At 48.9% G+C, this 15,133-nt stretch overlaps 1 protein-coding gene and 1 non-coding gene across 2 annotated transcripts in view; one reads left to right on the forward strand and one right to left on the reverse strand.

Annotated features, from left to right (window-relative positions):
- On the forward strand, positions 1-73 carry TRNAM-CAU (transfer RNA methionine (anticodon CAU)). Its single transcript has one exon. It is a non-coding gene; the product is annotated as a tRNA-Met (tRNA).
- A 3,121-nt stretch (positions 74-3,194) lies between these two features.
- The window catches only part of TBC1D31 (TBC1 domain family member 31), a 33,827-nt gene continuing 21,888 nt past the window's right edge, over positions 3,195-15,133 (reverse strand). The window contains exons 15-22 of the mRNA XM_060243254.1: positions 14,745-14,897; positions 12,604-12,739; positions 11,684-11,776; positions 9,478-9,618; positions 8,265-8,459; positions 7,496-7,646; positions 5,104-5,229; positions 3,195-3,465 (exon numbers count right to left, since the gene is read on the reverse strand). Coding sequence (XP_060099237.1) covers positions 3,320-3,465; positions 5,104-5,229; positions 7,496-7,646; positions 8,265-8,459; positions 9,478-9,618; positions 11,684-11,776; positions 12,604-12,739; positions 14,745-14,897 — 1,141 coding nt within the window. The 3' untranslated portion in view covers positions 3,195-3,319. The remainder of the gene's footprint in view (positions 3,466-5,103; positions 5,230-7,495; positions 7,647-8,264; positions 8,460-9,477; positions 9,619-11,683; positions 11,777-12,603; positions 12,740-14,744; positions 14,898-15,133) is intronic.

Consider the following 15,133-nt stretch of genomic DNA (forward strand, 5'->3'; position numbering starts at 1 on the left):
GCCTCGTTAGCGCAGTAGGCAGCGCGTCAGTCTCATAATCTGAAGGTCGTGAGTTCGAGCCTCACACGGGGCAGCAGCGGAATCTTTTCCTCTCCCCGTTAAAGCAGCTGAACATCTCCGACCTCCGTGGGGTTTGCGAAGATGCAGCTTTATCTAGGGAACGAAATCTGCCTTTTTCAGGACATTTGCGAAGCTTGCAACGCTGTACCACTTGCTTGACCCCCACGAGCTTGCTTTGCAGGCGGATTCAGATTGGCCAGCCGTGTGGGTCTGAAGTAGGAGAACGAAGTTCTTTGTTGCTTTGTGGGTTGGAGCTGCGGCGGGGGAAATAATTACCGCCCTGGCCGAATCCAGGCTGCTCGGGGCTTCAGGAGAACCACCCACATTTCCACCCATGATTTCATCCGTCCCGAGCAGAAATAAATGCAGTTTGAGCCTAGGCTTCTTGTAGGGTTGCCAAGTCCAATTCAAGAAATATCTGGGGACTTTGGGGGTGGAGCCAGGAGACTTTGGGGGCGGAGCCAGGAGCAAAGGTGTGAGGAGCATCATTGAACTCAAAGAGAGTTCTGGCCATCACATTTAAAGGCACCGCACACCTTTTAAATGCCTTCCCTCCATTTGGAAATAAGGAAGGATAGGGGCACCTTCTTTGGGAGCTTATAGAATGGACCCCCTCATCCAGAGGTCCCCAGCTTCTGGGCCACAAACCAGTACCGGTCCGTGGTCTGTTAGCAACTGGGCCATGGCCTGCCAAGAGACCTTTGCCTATCCCACATTTAAAGACCCCCATGGGAGGGCAGAGATCGGGTGTGGGCTTGGGGGCAGCCAAAACCTCAGCACCCCCACTTGTCTGTGGAAAAATTGTCTTCCACAAAACCGGTCCCTGGTGCTAAAAAGGTTGGGGGCCACTGCTCTTGTCCAATCCTTTTGCAACTTGGAAGGGTGTTTTGAGGAGAGGCACCAGATGCAATGCTGCAAATTTGGTGCCTCCCCCTCCCCCCATGGATCAATTCTCCATTATTTCCTATGGGAATAAGTCTCCATAGGGAATAATGGAGTGCCCAGCAGACATTTCCCTCCCCTCCCCCTGCTTTCTGATGACCCTGAAGCAGGGGGAGGGCCTCCAAACCAAGGGGTCCCCTCCCCCACCTGGGGATTGGCAACCCTAGCTTATTTGCTGGGAAGTCAGCTGTCCTGAAGTCCCACTCCCAAACAACTGCCCAGAGTCTTGCAGTCTGAGGGCGACTTGATTCTAAATGCGGGCTTTACGTGCTGTTGGGAGAGAAATTGTGTCTATGCTTTAAACTGGGGGTGTCGAACTCATTAGGATCTGACATAAATGAGCCCATGTTGGGTCAGGCCACATGTATTCCTATTCAGAATCAGGAGTCAGAAATATAAACTTTATAAAGGACACAAACACAATTAAAGATAAAAGGGCAGATGGAATGGTTAGAACAGGGGTGGCCAAACATGCTTAATGTAAGGGCCACATAGTATAAATGCCAGATGTCTGAGAGCTGCAAAACGGACGGACGGACGGAAGGAAGGAAGGAAGGAAGGAAGGAAGGAAGGAAGGAAGGAAGGAAGGAAAGAAAAAGAAACTAGATGGGGGGAGGGAGAAGTGGAAAGAAAGCTATATTAACTTTAAATTAATTCTCAAAGTCACAGGCTGGCTTGGAGAAGTTATTTAAAGAGAAAAATCCCCTTCTTCAAACCAGCCAGTGGAGCAGAGGGGGCTTCGAGAACCATACAATATGTGTGAAAGAGCCACATGTGGCTCCCGAGCCGCAGTTTGGCCACCCCCTGGGTTAGAATATTGAACCAGGACTGGGGAATTCTGGGTTCAAATCCCTGTTGAAGCCAAGAAATCTCTGTGATGGTGGGCTAAATTCTTCTCTCTGAGTCTCAACCTAACCCCTTTACGTTCCATCCTTTGTTATGGACAGTGGGTACAGCCCTGTAGCTGTACGTTAATGGAATTCCATGCCACAACAGTGTCCAGGGAAGATATTACTATTTACACACACACCACTCATAGGAAATGATCTATTCATTTTCCAGAGCGTCTCATTGATATGCTAAACCAACATAGCCATAGTACACATTGTCTAGAAGTTGGCTCTTATGCTTTTTCTGTCATCCACTGTCCACAAATGGCACACTCCAAAGTAAGATATTTCTAATGCTGCGTGTCCAGACCTAGATAGCTCAGATTAGTCTGATTCCATCAAATCTCAGAAGCTAAGCAGGGTCAGCCCTTGGCTAATATTTGGAAGGGCGACCTCCAAGGAATACCTGGGCTGTGACACAAATCTAGCTTGCCACCTAGTGGTGGATAATGCTAAAAGAGCTGGAATTTCTGGCTATGAGACAATCTTAGGATCTCCTGGCTATTCTACACATGACATCATAAATTATTCTAACGCTGTTCATGAAAGGCTCTAGATGCTTAAACAGCAGATGACTTATGAGATACCCCAGGGGTATCTCAGGGCTTTTTTTTGAGCAGGAATGCAGTTTCTGCTGGCTTGGTGTCAGGGGGTGTGGCTTAATATGCAAATAAGTTCCAGCTGGGCTTTTTCTACAAAAAAAGCCCTGAGATACCCCCCACCCATCTCTCCTGTTAACTATCTCAGCGAAGTGTTTCTGATTCTCTCTGGCCTGAACTTCCTCAGTTTTATAGCTGAATTATAGTCTTCCCTTCAATCCAACTCCCACAAACACTGTGGGGAAAATGGTTCTCTAAAGTACCCTGACAGGCTAGCTTTCCTAAGGAAGGAAGTGCTTGGTAACAAGAGATCATAAAAATAATATGGTCTTTTCCATATTCTTGTCTGTTCTTGCTATGGAATTTTTTTTTTTAACCAGCAGCAAACATCAGGCAAGTTAACTGACAGAATTAATACAAACCATTTAAAATGGATGATATCTGTGAATGTAGTCCTGCTGCAATGAATAGGATTAAATAAGGTTGCATTTTAATACTATAAATATTGGTTAGCTGGAAGAACAAACTGGAATAGACTTTTGGATAGCCCACTTGGGTTAGAGAGACACAGCCCATCTTTGAACTATGTGTCTATGTGCACATGCTGAACAGCCACTTTTTAATAAAGCTGACTTTTAATTTAAAAATGTTTACTCAAAACGCCGGCTTAAAATAACAGTAATACACTGAACACACGGGAGTCGTTTCATTTTTTTTATGTATATACAAAAATATTTCTAGAAGCATTTACAAGGCTAAAAAACCAGTCTCTCTGATTCCCTATATGAAAATTCACTGAAGCTGCAGTTGCAGGCGGATCATGTCCCTTCAGCTGCTCCACTGTGCGTCTATTTCGCCCGACTGGTTATATTTTGTCCGGGCCTGTGACATTAGCTTTTGCCTCAGCTGTCTGACTTCTTCCATCAATTCCCGTTCTCTTGATTCTAGACTTTGTCGTCCTCTGTCTAAAGAAACTTAAAGAGAGAGAGACAAGAATAAGAACTAGCATTAGAAAGGGATTACAGGATCAAAGTAAAGTACTTTCTCAGGATCAAAGCAGCCCCAAGTTATGTTTCACTGGAAAATGTTAACTCCCAGCTGTGATCTTTTGAAGCTTTAACATCTGCAGGGTTTCCACACCAATGTTTAAAATTCTTTAAGAGTGTGAGTGGGGGCGGGGGGGGGGGTTGGAAGCATGTGGGGATGTGGCACGTCTCACACTTTATCCTGCCTTTCCTCCATAGGAGAGTGGCCCACAGAGTTTCACCATCCTCCCCCTTTATCCTTGCAAAGTAGGTTAAGCGGAGATACAGCAACTGGCCTAAAGTCGGCAACTTTCATAGCTGAGCAGACTTGAATGCAGGTCTCTTTGTTCTGAATCCGGTAATGGCTGCCTACACGTGCTGGTTATCATCATTAAAGCCCTTCACAACCTGGGGCCAGCATATTCTGAAGGACCATCTCCTTCGGCTATCCCACCGCTCAGGGTGGACCATCTGGCATCAATCAGAGCAGGGGTAATTTTGTAGAAAAATAGGTGGTGGAGCTCATCCAGGGATTGTTATGCAGCTGCACACACTATTCAATGGACAAGGAGATAGAACTCTCAGAAGGAGGAGGTGGAACTCTCAGAAAGGTTCAGGAGCTGAGCTCCCACTGAATCCGAGGCCTGAATCCGAGCCCAGACTTTCCCACTGGGGGCTTTGTGGAATGGGCTCCCTGCAGAGGTCAGAGGGGCTCCTTCCTTGGAGATCTTCTGAAGGAGCTGCAAGGACTGCTGATTGGCTGGGCTTTTGAATGGGCAGGCATCTTTTAAGTGAGACGGGGGAAGAGATTTGGGGTTCACTGTTTTATTTTTGGTTTTAATGGAAAATGTTTTCACGTATTTTTTTTTGTTAGTATATTTTGGTGTGTGGCGCACACAGGGCTTTTTTAATAGCAGGAACTCCTTTGCGTATTAGGCCACACACCCCTGATGTAGCCAATCCTCCAAGAGCCTACAGGGCTCTTAGTACAGGGCCTACTGTAAGCTCCAGGAAGGTTGGCTACATCAGAGAGGTGTGGCCTAATATGCAAAGGACTTCCTGCTACAAAAAAAAGCCCTGGGTGTGCATATGTGCACACCTGGAAGTCATGATGACCTCCAGTGACTGACCCCTACTGGGGACCTGGAGAATATTCAGAGAGGTGGCTGAATAAAGCCTGCTTCCTGGTATTCTAAGGAGGTCTCTCATCCAAATCCTTGGCATTTTTACCTATTGTATTCTACCTATTCTTGTATGCTGCTTTGAACTATGAAAAAAGGTGAGATATAAGTGTTCAAATGAATAAATAAACACTATGGTCAAATTTTCAGAGCTCTTCATGTGCAACTGCAGGAATGGGTCTATCTACTTAAGCCGACTGCCTAGCTCTAGCCTAGGATCACTTGGGGAGCAGGGGCAAAGGGCAAAGACATCTTGCTGGATCACACACACACGCACACACACACACACACACACCTGGCCCCTACCCCTCGTTGTGGAAAACAGCAAGATAGTACTTTCCAACCGGGAAAGTAGAGAAGCAGCCAAGCGGGGAATTTAAAGAGATGACTCCTGGCTGATGCTTACAGGGTGTGGAGGAGGAGTCCACTGCTGATGAATCGTTTAGGCAGACGTTGCCAGGCTGTGAAGCGGTCTTTGAGGGCATCTGATGGCCTGCCTGGGTCCGGGAGGTTCTCAAGTCACGCAGCCTCTCTGCGGAAAACAGAAAGGGGGTGTTGCTAAGTGACAAGAAGGACGAGGTCTGCTCTGTTCTGAGACATACATTCTGATCCAAGGACACCCAATATTTATATACTCTGAAGCAGCAAAGGAAACCTCACTAGTTTGAGACAATGCATAATTGGCAGTGTTTATAAAGGGTTAGAGCCCACATACCACCAGCGGAAGATGCTGACAGACTGGTCTTTTCCACCTTTCCCTTCCTATCCTTTCCCAGCATAATGGGAACGTCATAATGGGCAGGCCAGAAACTGGTGGAACTGATATCAACAACAGCCACGTGATATGAGCAGGGCTTTTTTTTTTGTAGCAGGAGCTACTTTGCATATTAGGCCACACCCCTCTGATGTAGCCAATCCTCCAAGAGCTTACAGGGCTCTTCTTACAGGGCCTACTGTAAGCTCTTGGAGGACTGGCTACATCAGGGGTGTGTGGCTTAATATGCAAAGGAGCTCCTGCTACAAAAAAGCCCTGGATATGGGCAGACCCATATCTAGGATTTTTTTCTTGGAGGAGGCGAGGGGGTGGGGTCGGGGGACCAGGAGAGGGTACTCCTGGCAGGTCTGGGAAGGGGCTTCATGCCCATCTAGTTATGGCTTGGGATATGGGTGGATGCAGTGGGGAGGAAGGAAATTGGGAATGATCCACTTCTTGGTAGTGTGTGGGGCTCAATTCAAAGTCTGCTTTGCTTTCAAAGCACCCACCCCAACCAGGGTGCAAAACATCACAATCAAATAGTGATACCGTAAGGCAGGGGTGTCGAACTCATTTGCTTTGAGGGCTGGATCCTGACCTTGTCGGGCCGGGCCGTATGTGTCGTAAAATGTAATGCCAGGTCAGGGAGATGTAAACTTTATAAAGGACACAGACAAACACACACACTCAGTCTAATCCACGTCACTGGCTTGCTGAGCCTCAACCAACAGGAGGAAGAGAGGCTTGGCTCAGTAGCTCTGCTGTGCAATTGAGAGAGCCTGGCAAAGCTAGCTCTCCTTCCCCCACTTCCTCCGCAAGGGAGGAGCTTTGCTCTGTAGTTCCTGTGTGATTGAGCAAGCCTGACAAAGCAAATGGTGATGCAGAAGGAAGCAGAGAGCCAGTTTGGTGTAGTGGTTAAGTGTGTGAACTCTTCTCTGGGAGAACCGGGTTTGATTCCCCACTCCTCCAATTGCAGCTGCTGGAATAGCCTTGGGTTAGCCATAGCTATAACAGGAGTTGTCTTTGTCCTTCAATACCTTGAAAGGGCAGCTGCCGTGAGAGCCCTCTCAGCCCCACCCACTTCACAGGGTGTCTGTTGTGGGGGGAGAAGATATAAGAGATTGTAAGCCACTCTGAGTCTCTGATTCAGAGAGAAGGGCGGAGTATAAATCTTCAGTCTTCTTCAGATGACAGTGAGTTGCTCGTGGGCCTGATAGGAGCCCTCCAGAGGCCTGATTTGGCTCCTTGGCTGCGTGTTTGACACCTCTGCCATAATGTATGCTACAATGCAAAAAGCACTCTCTGCTGATACTGGGGGAAAGTTATAGGGATTATGAGGCAGATCACAGGATCCAAGTGTTGCTGGTAATGCTTTGCAGGTTACAAATGCTACCTTGAAGACTGCAAGGAGCCTGAATGCCGGTCTCTCGTACCACCTCAATTCATTCTTACACCGGATTGGGCTTCGGAACAGTATTCAAGGGCAGCCATGAGCAAAACGCATCCCAGCGGCCTAGCCTTGGGGCTGCCACAACTGTGCCGTTAGAAAGGGGCAGATCAGCTTTTTGCAATGAAGCAGCTATGCTCTACAAGCAGTGTCATGCGGCGCCTACAGAACAAGGGAAGCACGTGTAGCTTTGGAGCAGGTGACAAAGGGACAGCTAAAGGAAGTGAGCTGGACACAACAGGACACGGTTTGTCTCCTGGCCGAGCATCCGGGTTGGAATCCCTGCTGAGTCCATCTTCCAGATTTAAGAATCGGATAATTCCACCCCCCCCCCCCCCCAACAGCAAGCTCCAGGGAAGGAGGGCAAGATGCAAATGTAAGAGACCAAAGGGAGCTCTTGGGCACGAGACTGGTGGTCATGTACTGTGCCAAATTCCTTCCACTCAGTTTTGTCAGCATTCTGATGGCTTAACTTCGGTCTGTAGCGCCTGCATTCTTCCCTCCCTCTGAGGAGTCTTCCCAGCCCATGACTAAGTCTATATCTGCTACTCCATACACCAGGCTTTCAAGCAGCCGCCGCGGTTGGCGGTGACTCACCGAAGTAGCTGTTGTCGTCTTGAAGCTTCATGGCCAGCTCCAGGGCATCGTTCATTTCACGTTCCAGAAGCCGCTTCCGGTTGGCGTCCAGCGCCGCGGTAACGGCCTGCTCTGCTGCCACTTGCTCTCTCTTTTCCAGGACTTCCTCCCACTAGACAGGAGATGGACAGTATTGTAAAGTGAGTTCAGTCAGCTCCAGGGCTTTTTTTGTGTGGCAGGAACTCCTTTGCATATCAGGCCTCATCCCTGATGTATGTACATCTCTGATGCACGTAGCCAATCCTCCTGGACCTTACAGTACACCCTGTAAACACTTGGAGGATTGGCTACCTCAGGGGTATGTGGCCTAATATGCTAAGGAGTTCCTGCTACAAAAAAAGCCCTGGTCAGCTCCTAAGTCAGCGGCAACGGTTTATTCAAGAAGAAACAGTCACAAACAGCACAGGAAACTTCATTCAATATATACACCGTGGCTGAGTTAAACAAGCCCCCTTTAGTTGGTGGCAATCCCTCCTATTGGTCTCTCCAGGATCCTTCATTTGCATATCCTGGAAGAAATGCCTCAATTGGCCATTTTCTTAGAACTGGCCAATAGGAATGTAGGCATCAGGATCCTGGAGAGTAGTGGAAGCACGCTTCAAGCTCAAGGTTAGTAACAGTGAACACAGCAGATACATAACAGATCGTGGACTAGTTCTGTTAGCAGCAGCAGCGGTGAGGGTCTGTCAGGGCAATCCAATGCCTCTTAGGCAACCCTTCAAGCTCTTACTTTTTTAGCCTCCTCTCCCAGCAGCGTATCCAGCAGTTCCGACTCTGTATTTCTGTTGTCACAAAGGTGCTTGGCCAGCTCCTGATAGCACGCTTCACGGTCCAGATCTTCACGTTGCTGCTTGTGAAGGACTTGAGCTCTCCAGTTGGCACTGATGAGCTCTTGGTCAGTCTTGGCCAGACGTTCTTCGGCCAGCTAAAGGAGACACGGCCCATGTGAGTGAAGCAAACACACGTTGCCAGGGAGAGACCGGCGCTTTGTAAATAACCACACACCCTCAGGGATCCCCAGCCTTTGAACCTTAGGAATTCTGACACAGTGCAGTGAACTCAGCCACAAAATGGCTGCCGCAGGAGATGGAGCCAGCCACAAAATGGCTGCTGCAGCTTACCATCAGACACACAGTGAATGAAGATCCTTGTGCTGTGGTGGCAGCTACTGCCAAAGCAATATTTTTTTAAAAACTGCACAGCCAATCAACTCTCCAGTGGCTGATCAGAAGCCCTGCTGTACCTAATTCTTGTCTCAAGAGATGTCCTGTGTCACACAACAGAACTACTCTATTCTACTCTCCACAGCAGCAAACCCAGTATTTTACACATGCTAATACAGGGACCCCCAACCTGATGCCCATGGGTGCTGTGGTGCTTGCCAAATGTTTTTAGAAAGTGGGTGTGGCCAGGTGGGGCTCTTGCTCAGCAGGGCTACTGACTGACCACCGGAGACCTGATGGGCTACGCTGGTTAAAGAGAGCTTCTACCTGAAATGTTGAGGAGTTTTGATATGCATATCCTCACAGATCCAGACATTCTGTAGTGGAATCTGAGAAGTGGAGGCTGGCTCAAAAAGGTTGGGCACCTCTGTGCTATCATACATTTTAACTGAGGGGAACAGATCTGAGGAAGGCTGTAGTTAGGCGACTGCGCACCCACTCAGTTTCTGTCACATCAGCTCACAACTGTGAGGCAGAGCTGATGGGGAGGGGGCACAGCATTAGGTTGAAACAACCTCTTTGGAACCTCCACTACTTCTCCGTCGCAGGTGAAAAGAAATTCTGTCCTGAAACCACCTATGAGATTTGCCTTCCAAAAGAATGCCCCCCCCCCCACAAAAAGGAGCTTTAAACGATTTCCGTGCATGACGAAACTTAAAAAGCAACTCTTAATTGGTTGCAAGAGATGTCTGCCCCTCAAGTCCAAATTTTTGTCCTTACAATTTGGGCTTTCCGCTTGTTCGCCTGCTTCGCTTCAACCAGCCTCTGAAGGAGCTGGTCCTCAAGATCTGCCTTCTTCCTGTTGGCATTCAGCTCTCCTCTCATCTCCTGTGTTGCCTCTTCCTTTTCTTTGGCAAGGTTCTGTCAAGAGACAAAAGTAAAGGGCCTTGCTCCTGAGAAAGACACAGATCCAACACTGGCGCATTAACACTTAGGCCCTTTTCACACTTACCAGTGGAAACCGGAAGGGAGTCGGTATTGTGCCGCTTGCAGTAACCCGAGACAGGGACGGGAGTTTTCAGACACATGTTTTTTTTTCCGGTAGGGTTCCGTGATTGAAGCGAGCCATTTCACACTGTTCCGCTCTTATCTCGCTTCCACCAGCGCCAGCCGTTTTTGCCTGCCGGCTCGCGATCTCCAGCTTTTTTTTTTTTTTTTTGGAACGTCGGGCTAAGATCGCTATAGCGCTATAGAGACGTATCACAACAGCAACACCATAGAGATGGCTAGGCTCTATTGTGATAAGTTACCAGGTTTCAGCGGTGGCGATATCTAGCATCTTAATGGAGCCCAGGCATCCCTATGGTGATGCTGTTGTGATACGTCGCTATAGCGCTATAGCGATCTTAGCCCGACGTTCCAAAAAAAAAAAAAAAAGCCGGAGATCGCGCGCGCCGGCAGGCGAAAAAGGGCGCGAAAACTGCTCCCGGGTTAGATACTGGACATTTCACACAGCACCCCATAGTGATTTCAACCCGGAAGGAGGGGTTGAAAAGTGGAAGAAGCTGCTCTTTGTTTTTAACGACTCAGGCATGCCTCACTACCGGGACAGCCGCGGGAGTGTGTGAAAAGGTGAGAGTATTCCGGTAGCAGCCAGTTACTGAATCGGGTCTGTCTGAAATGCCAGCAGAAACCCGTTACTGTTCAGTAACTGACCAGCTTCCATACCGGAATACATAGACTGTGTGAAAAAGCCCTTATATAGCGCTTTGGACACTCAAAGCAGTTTACAGATGTTATTTTTGTTGCTGTTGCCGTCAAGTCAGAGCTGACTTTATGGCAACCCAGTAGGGTTTTCAAGGCGAGAGAATGGTCAGAGGTGATTTGACATTGTCTGCCTCTGCGTCACAACCCTGGTATTCCTTGGGGATCTCTTGTCCAAATACTAGCCAGGGTCAACCCTGCTTAGCTTCTGAGTTCTGATGAAATCGGGCTAGCCTTGGCCATCTGGGTCATGGCAGAGGTTGCCATGCTGCCGTATTTCTAACAGACGTGGCTGTGATGATCACCTTCGCGTTACAGAGGAGAGACTGTGAGGGTGTCGCTTCCCCAGGGCTTCCAAGTGGTTTGGAGACAGAGTTGAGGCTCGAAACAGGGGGGAGGGGGTGTCCCTAGTTCCTTTTCTTAGCCATTATGCTGCCCTGAGTCTTGGGAGTGGATTTAAGATAAGCGGGATTCCAGTCATTTGCCATTTCGCAGTGCACCTCAACAAGAGTTCGCCCCTCACTGACCCAGTGCGCTTCCCCCTCTTGGCTCCATTCTTGGTCGAAGAAGAGGATGATGGACAAGGTCACTTGGTTGGGGAGAACAAGGATGCGGCTCAGATTCACGGCAAAGACACATCAGACTGGTATGAACAAGAGGCCAAGGCATGGCTTCCCCCCACCCCGGCTCCCAAACAAAGCACACCAGTATCTCCTGTTTCTCGTAAGCAGGAAGGCCGTATCTCAGTCGTAGTGCTCTTGCTTTGCATGCAGAAGGTTTCAAGTTCAGTCCCTCCAATTAAAAAGACCAGTTCGCTGGCAATGTGGAAGTCCTCTGCCTGAGAACCTGGACAGCGGCGGCCAGTCCAAGCAGACAGGACCTCAACAATACCCTCAAAGAGAAGGCAGCTTCAGGGAGCCAGTTTAGGGTAGTGGTTAAGTGTGCAAACTCTTATCTGGGAGAACCGGGTTTGATTCCCCACTCCTCCACTTGCACCTGCTGGAATGGTCTTGGGAGCCAGAGCTCTCATAGAATTGTCCTTGAAAGGGCAGCTTCAGTCAGAGCTCTCTCAGCCCCACCTACCTCACAGGGTGTCTGTTGTTGGGGAGGAAGGTAAAGGAGATTGTGAGCCGCTCTGAGACTCTGAGATTCAGAGTGGAGGGCGGGATATAAATCCAGTATCTTCTCCATCTTCATCTTCATGCATAACTGCGCAACCCACCTGCTCAAAAAGCCGCCTTTGAGCTTCAAGCTCCATCTGCTGCACTTCCACGTCTCGAATGGTGGCAGCCGTTTCTCGATCTCTCATGGATGCCTGGAAGAGAGGCACATGGGGATATCAAAAGACTTCAATTGTTTGCCCTTCTTTGCCAGTCTATCCTTTTCTACCGAATATTATGAACTGAACTAAGAAATCACAGACTGGGGTGAAGGGCAGAACTTCAGGATGACCCAATCCAGTAGGACCTTTCCAGCTGCCTCGCAACATTGAGACAAGCAAAGGTAAATGTCTCCAGATTGGAAAGCTAAAGTCAAGCTATTTGGGGGCTGGAGTCTCCCTCAGCTGCTTGGCTTTGGAGAACCCAGTTCTTCCAAGCACAAAAAGTCACTTTGCATCCTTTGGAAAATGAGAAGCTGCTGAAGGCCCTTTCCATTAGCCAATCCCTGGCACCCTTCCAAGAAGGACCTCAGGCAGGAAGTGCTGGGACTTTGCCTGAGACCCTAGGGGAAAGCTGCCAATAAGCATTGAGAATACTGAACTAGGATGACCAATGGCCCAGGCTGATACAAGGCAACTTCAGACGTTCTTTTTTCCTGAAAGGTGAGAGAGCGCTGCTGTTTCTGAACATTACTTTGAGCTCAAATGATGGAACAGAAAGAGAAAGATTCATGCTGATATGTGTAAAGTGGAGGGGGGGATTTGGAGATGAAGAAAGCCCTTGGATTTGAGCTGAACAAGGTACCCTCCCCCAAAATCTTGGAACTGAACCCAGGCCCCCACCGCCACACACTCTTCAAATTTCTGAAAGCCAAAATCTGCCAATTCCATTTGTAAGCTCCATTAAGATACAGTGGAACTCAGCACTGACATTATGCCACCATGTGTGCTAATATGGTCTTGCTGGGTTCTCGCTTGCTTACCTTTCTTGCAATTTCATCATCGAGCCTGTTCAGTTCCATTTCCTGCTGATCTTGCTGGTATTTAAGAAAACGCCTCCTTGCAGCTTCCAGTAACTGCAGCTCCTTGATTTTCAGCTCCCTCTTGACGGCAGCCAGCCTTCAAAAGCCAACCCCCAACCCCAATCAACAGTGATTAAAAGGGCATACATTTTTTCCTGAAGCAGCAACAGAGACTTCTTGTGACTTCTGGTAACTGTTCTCTGCACTGGCTCTATGAACATCCCCATATGGGGGATACACTTCTGGGTAGCAGTGTGTGCGAACAAGATCTTGGGGTATGGCCGGACTGTAAGATATGAACAGCCAGTGATGCAGCGACAAAAAAGGCTAATGCAGTCTTCGGGTTTATCAACAGAGGCATAACATCCCAATCGCAAGATGTCATAATCCTGCGGTACACTGTGTTGGTCAGGCCACACCTGGGGTATTGTGTGCAGTTATGGAGGCCTCACTTCAAGAAGGATGTGGACAGAATGGAGCAGATGTAGACAAAAGTGATAAGGATGATCAGGGGCCTGAAGACCAAGCCCTATGAGGAAAGGCTCAGGGACTTGGGAATGTTCAGTCTGGAGAAGAGAATGTTGAGGGGGGGGGGGCATGATTGCTCTAAGTATTTGAAAGGCTGTCACATAGAGGGGAGCAGGGAGCTGTTCCTGTTGACAGCAGAGGAGAGGACTCGCAAGAATAGGTTTAAATTAAGGGTGGGGAAGTACCGGCTGGATATTAGGAAAACTTTTTTACAGTCAGAGTTGTCCAACAGTGGAATCAACTACTGAGGGAGGTGCGGTGAGCTCCCCCTCCCTGGCAGTCTTTAAGCAGCAGCTGGACAAACGCTTATCAGGGATGCTCCGTCTAGGCTGCTCCTGCACTGAGCAGCGGGTTGGACAAGATGGCCTGTATGGCCCCTGCCGACTCTATGATTCTAACTAAGATGAGACGAAGCTCCCTGTAAGGAGCTGGTTTCTCTTTGTGAGACAACGACAACAATCCCGACAACCACCGAGGCGGCACTGAATTGGGCTACCCGTGAACGACGTGACACAACCTCTACTGAACCAGGCTGCAGGCACTGCATCTAAAGCATGGTAGGGGGAAAAGGCTTCTTTAGTGCCATATTTCTGTGAGGGAGATTCCCCTCCCCCATTTTCCAATGGGTGAGCGTTTAATCCCCCCCGAACTATCTCATTTCTCCCCCCCCCCCTTTCTCCTTGATGGGATCTACAGGAGCTTACAGTGTTCTCCTCTCCTTCCCCTTATAGCCTCACAATGAGCCTGTGAGGTAGGTGAGGCCGAAAGTGTGTGGCCAGCCTAAGGTCACCCAGCAAGCTTCCATGGCAGAGTCAGGATTTGAACCCAGGCTTCAGACCCCAGGAGAGAAGATATAGGAGATTGTAAGCCACTTTGAGTCTCTGATTCAGAGAGAAGGGTGGGGTAGAAATCTGCAGTCTTCTTCTTTTTTTTTTAAAAGAAAAAGCCCAGCATGGACTCATCTGCATATTAGGCCACACCCCTGACACCAAGCTAGTCAGAACTGCGTTTCTGTGCATTCCTCCTCAAAATACCCCCTGCCAGACCCCTATTCTAACCATTACACCAACTGGCTCTCCGTGTGGCAGAAGGTAAAGGGCAGGAGAGGCTTTTCCCTCCACACCATCCCTGTGCTGAAAGAAGTTGCACCTGCAAAACCTATCTGTGCTAAAAACCTCATGGAAATAAGAGTCCTCTCTAGGACTAGTGACCAGAGAGACTCAGGCTCAGAGTCCTACTCAACCAGGAAGCTCTCTGACTGACCTTGGCCTATCAGACCTCTGCCAAGCTTAACTTTTCCTCACAGCATCATTGCCAGGATAAGGGAAAAGAGAAAACCAGAAATGCCGCCACGAGCTCCACAAAGGAAGGGTGGGACACAGACGTGATGGATTTAGATGCAGCCCTTTGAGTTCTAGGGCCTTGGCAGATCAACCCCGTCCTGAGATGCCAGAGATCTTTCCAGCTGTGCTCCAAAAAGGCCAAACCCTGCAACCACCATTCCAGAAGAGCACCCTTTCCAGTTAGAGCCTCAGCGGCTTCTGCTGACAACAGGACCTGAGAATGGAAAGTACCTCTGTCTTTGCTCTGCCAGCTTCTCCTCTTCCTTGAGCAGAATCTTCCGTCTCTGTTCCTCGGCCTCCCGGAGCAGCTCTTGCTTCCGGTACCACTTTTCGTCGTCCACCCTCTGCTGGACTGCTTTCGCTTCTACCTCATGGACCAGTTGCCTGCACACAGAGAACCAGGCCTCATTTTTCCACCTATGGTGGACCTCAAGCAAGCCTCAGTAAAAGCACGGTTATGTCGAAACTCGCTTTCTATTACTGAACAACCTTTGCCTCTAAACTGACTGGTTGGTTTAAACATGAATGCAGGGCAGTTTTTGTAGGGAAAAAACCCAGCAGGAACTTATTTGCATATTAGGCCACACCCCCTGACATCACCATGGTTTCACATAGGGCTT

This window comes from Heteronotia binoei, chromosome 7 (assembly GCF_032191835.1).
Source record: "Heteronotia binoei isolate CCM8104 ecotype False Entrance Well chromosome 7, APGP_CSIRO_Hbin_v1, whole genome shotgun sequence".
NCBI classification, from domain to species: domain Eukaryota; kingdom Metazoa; phylum Chordata; class Lepidosauria; order Squamata; family Gekkonidae; genus Heteronotia; species Heteronotia binoei.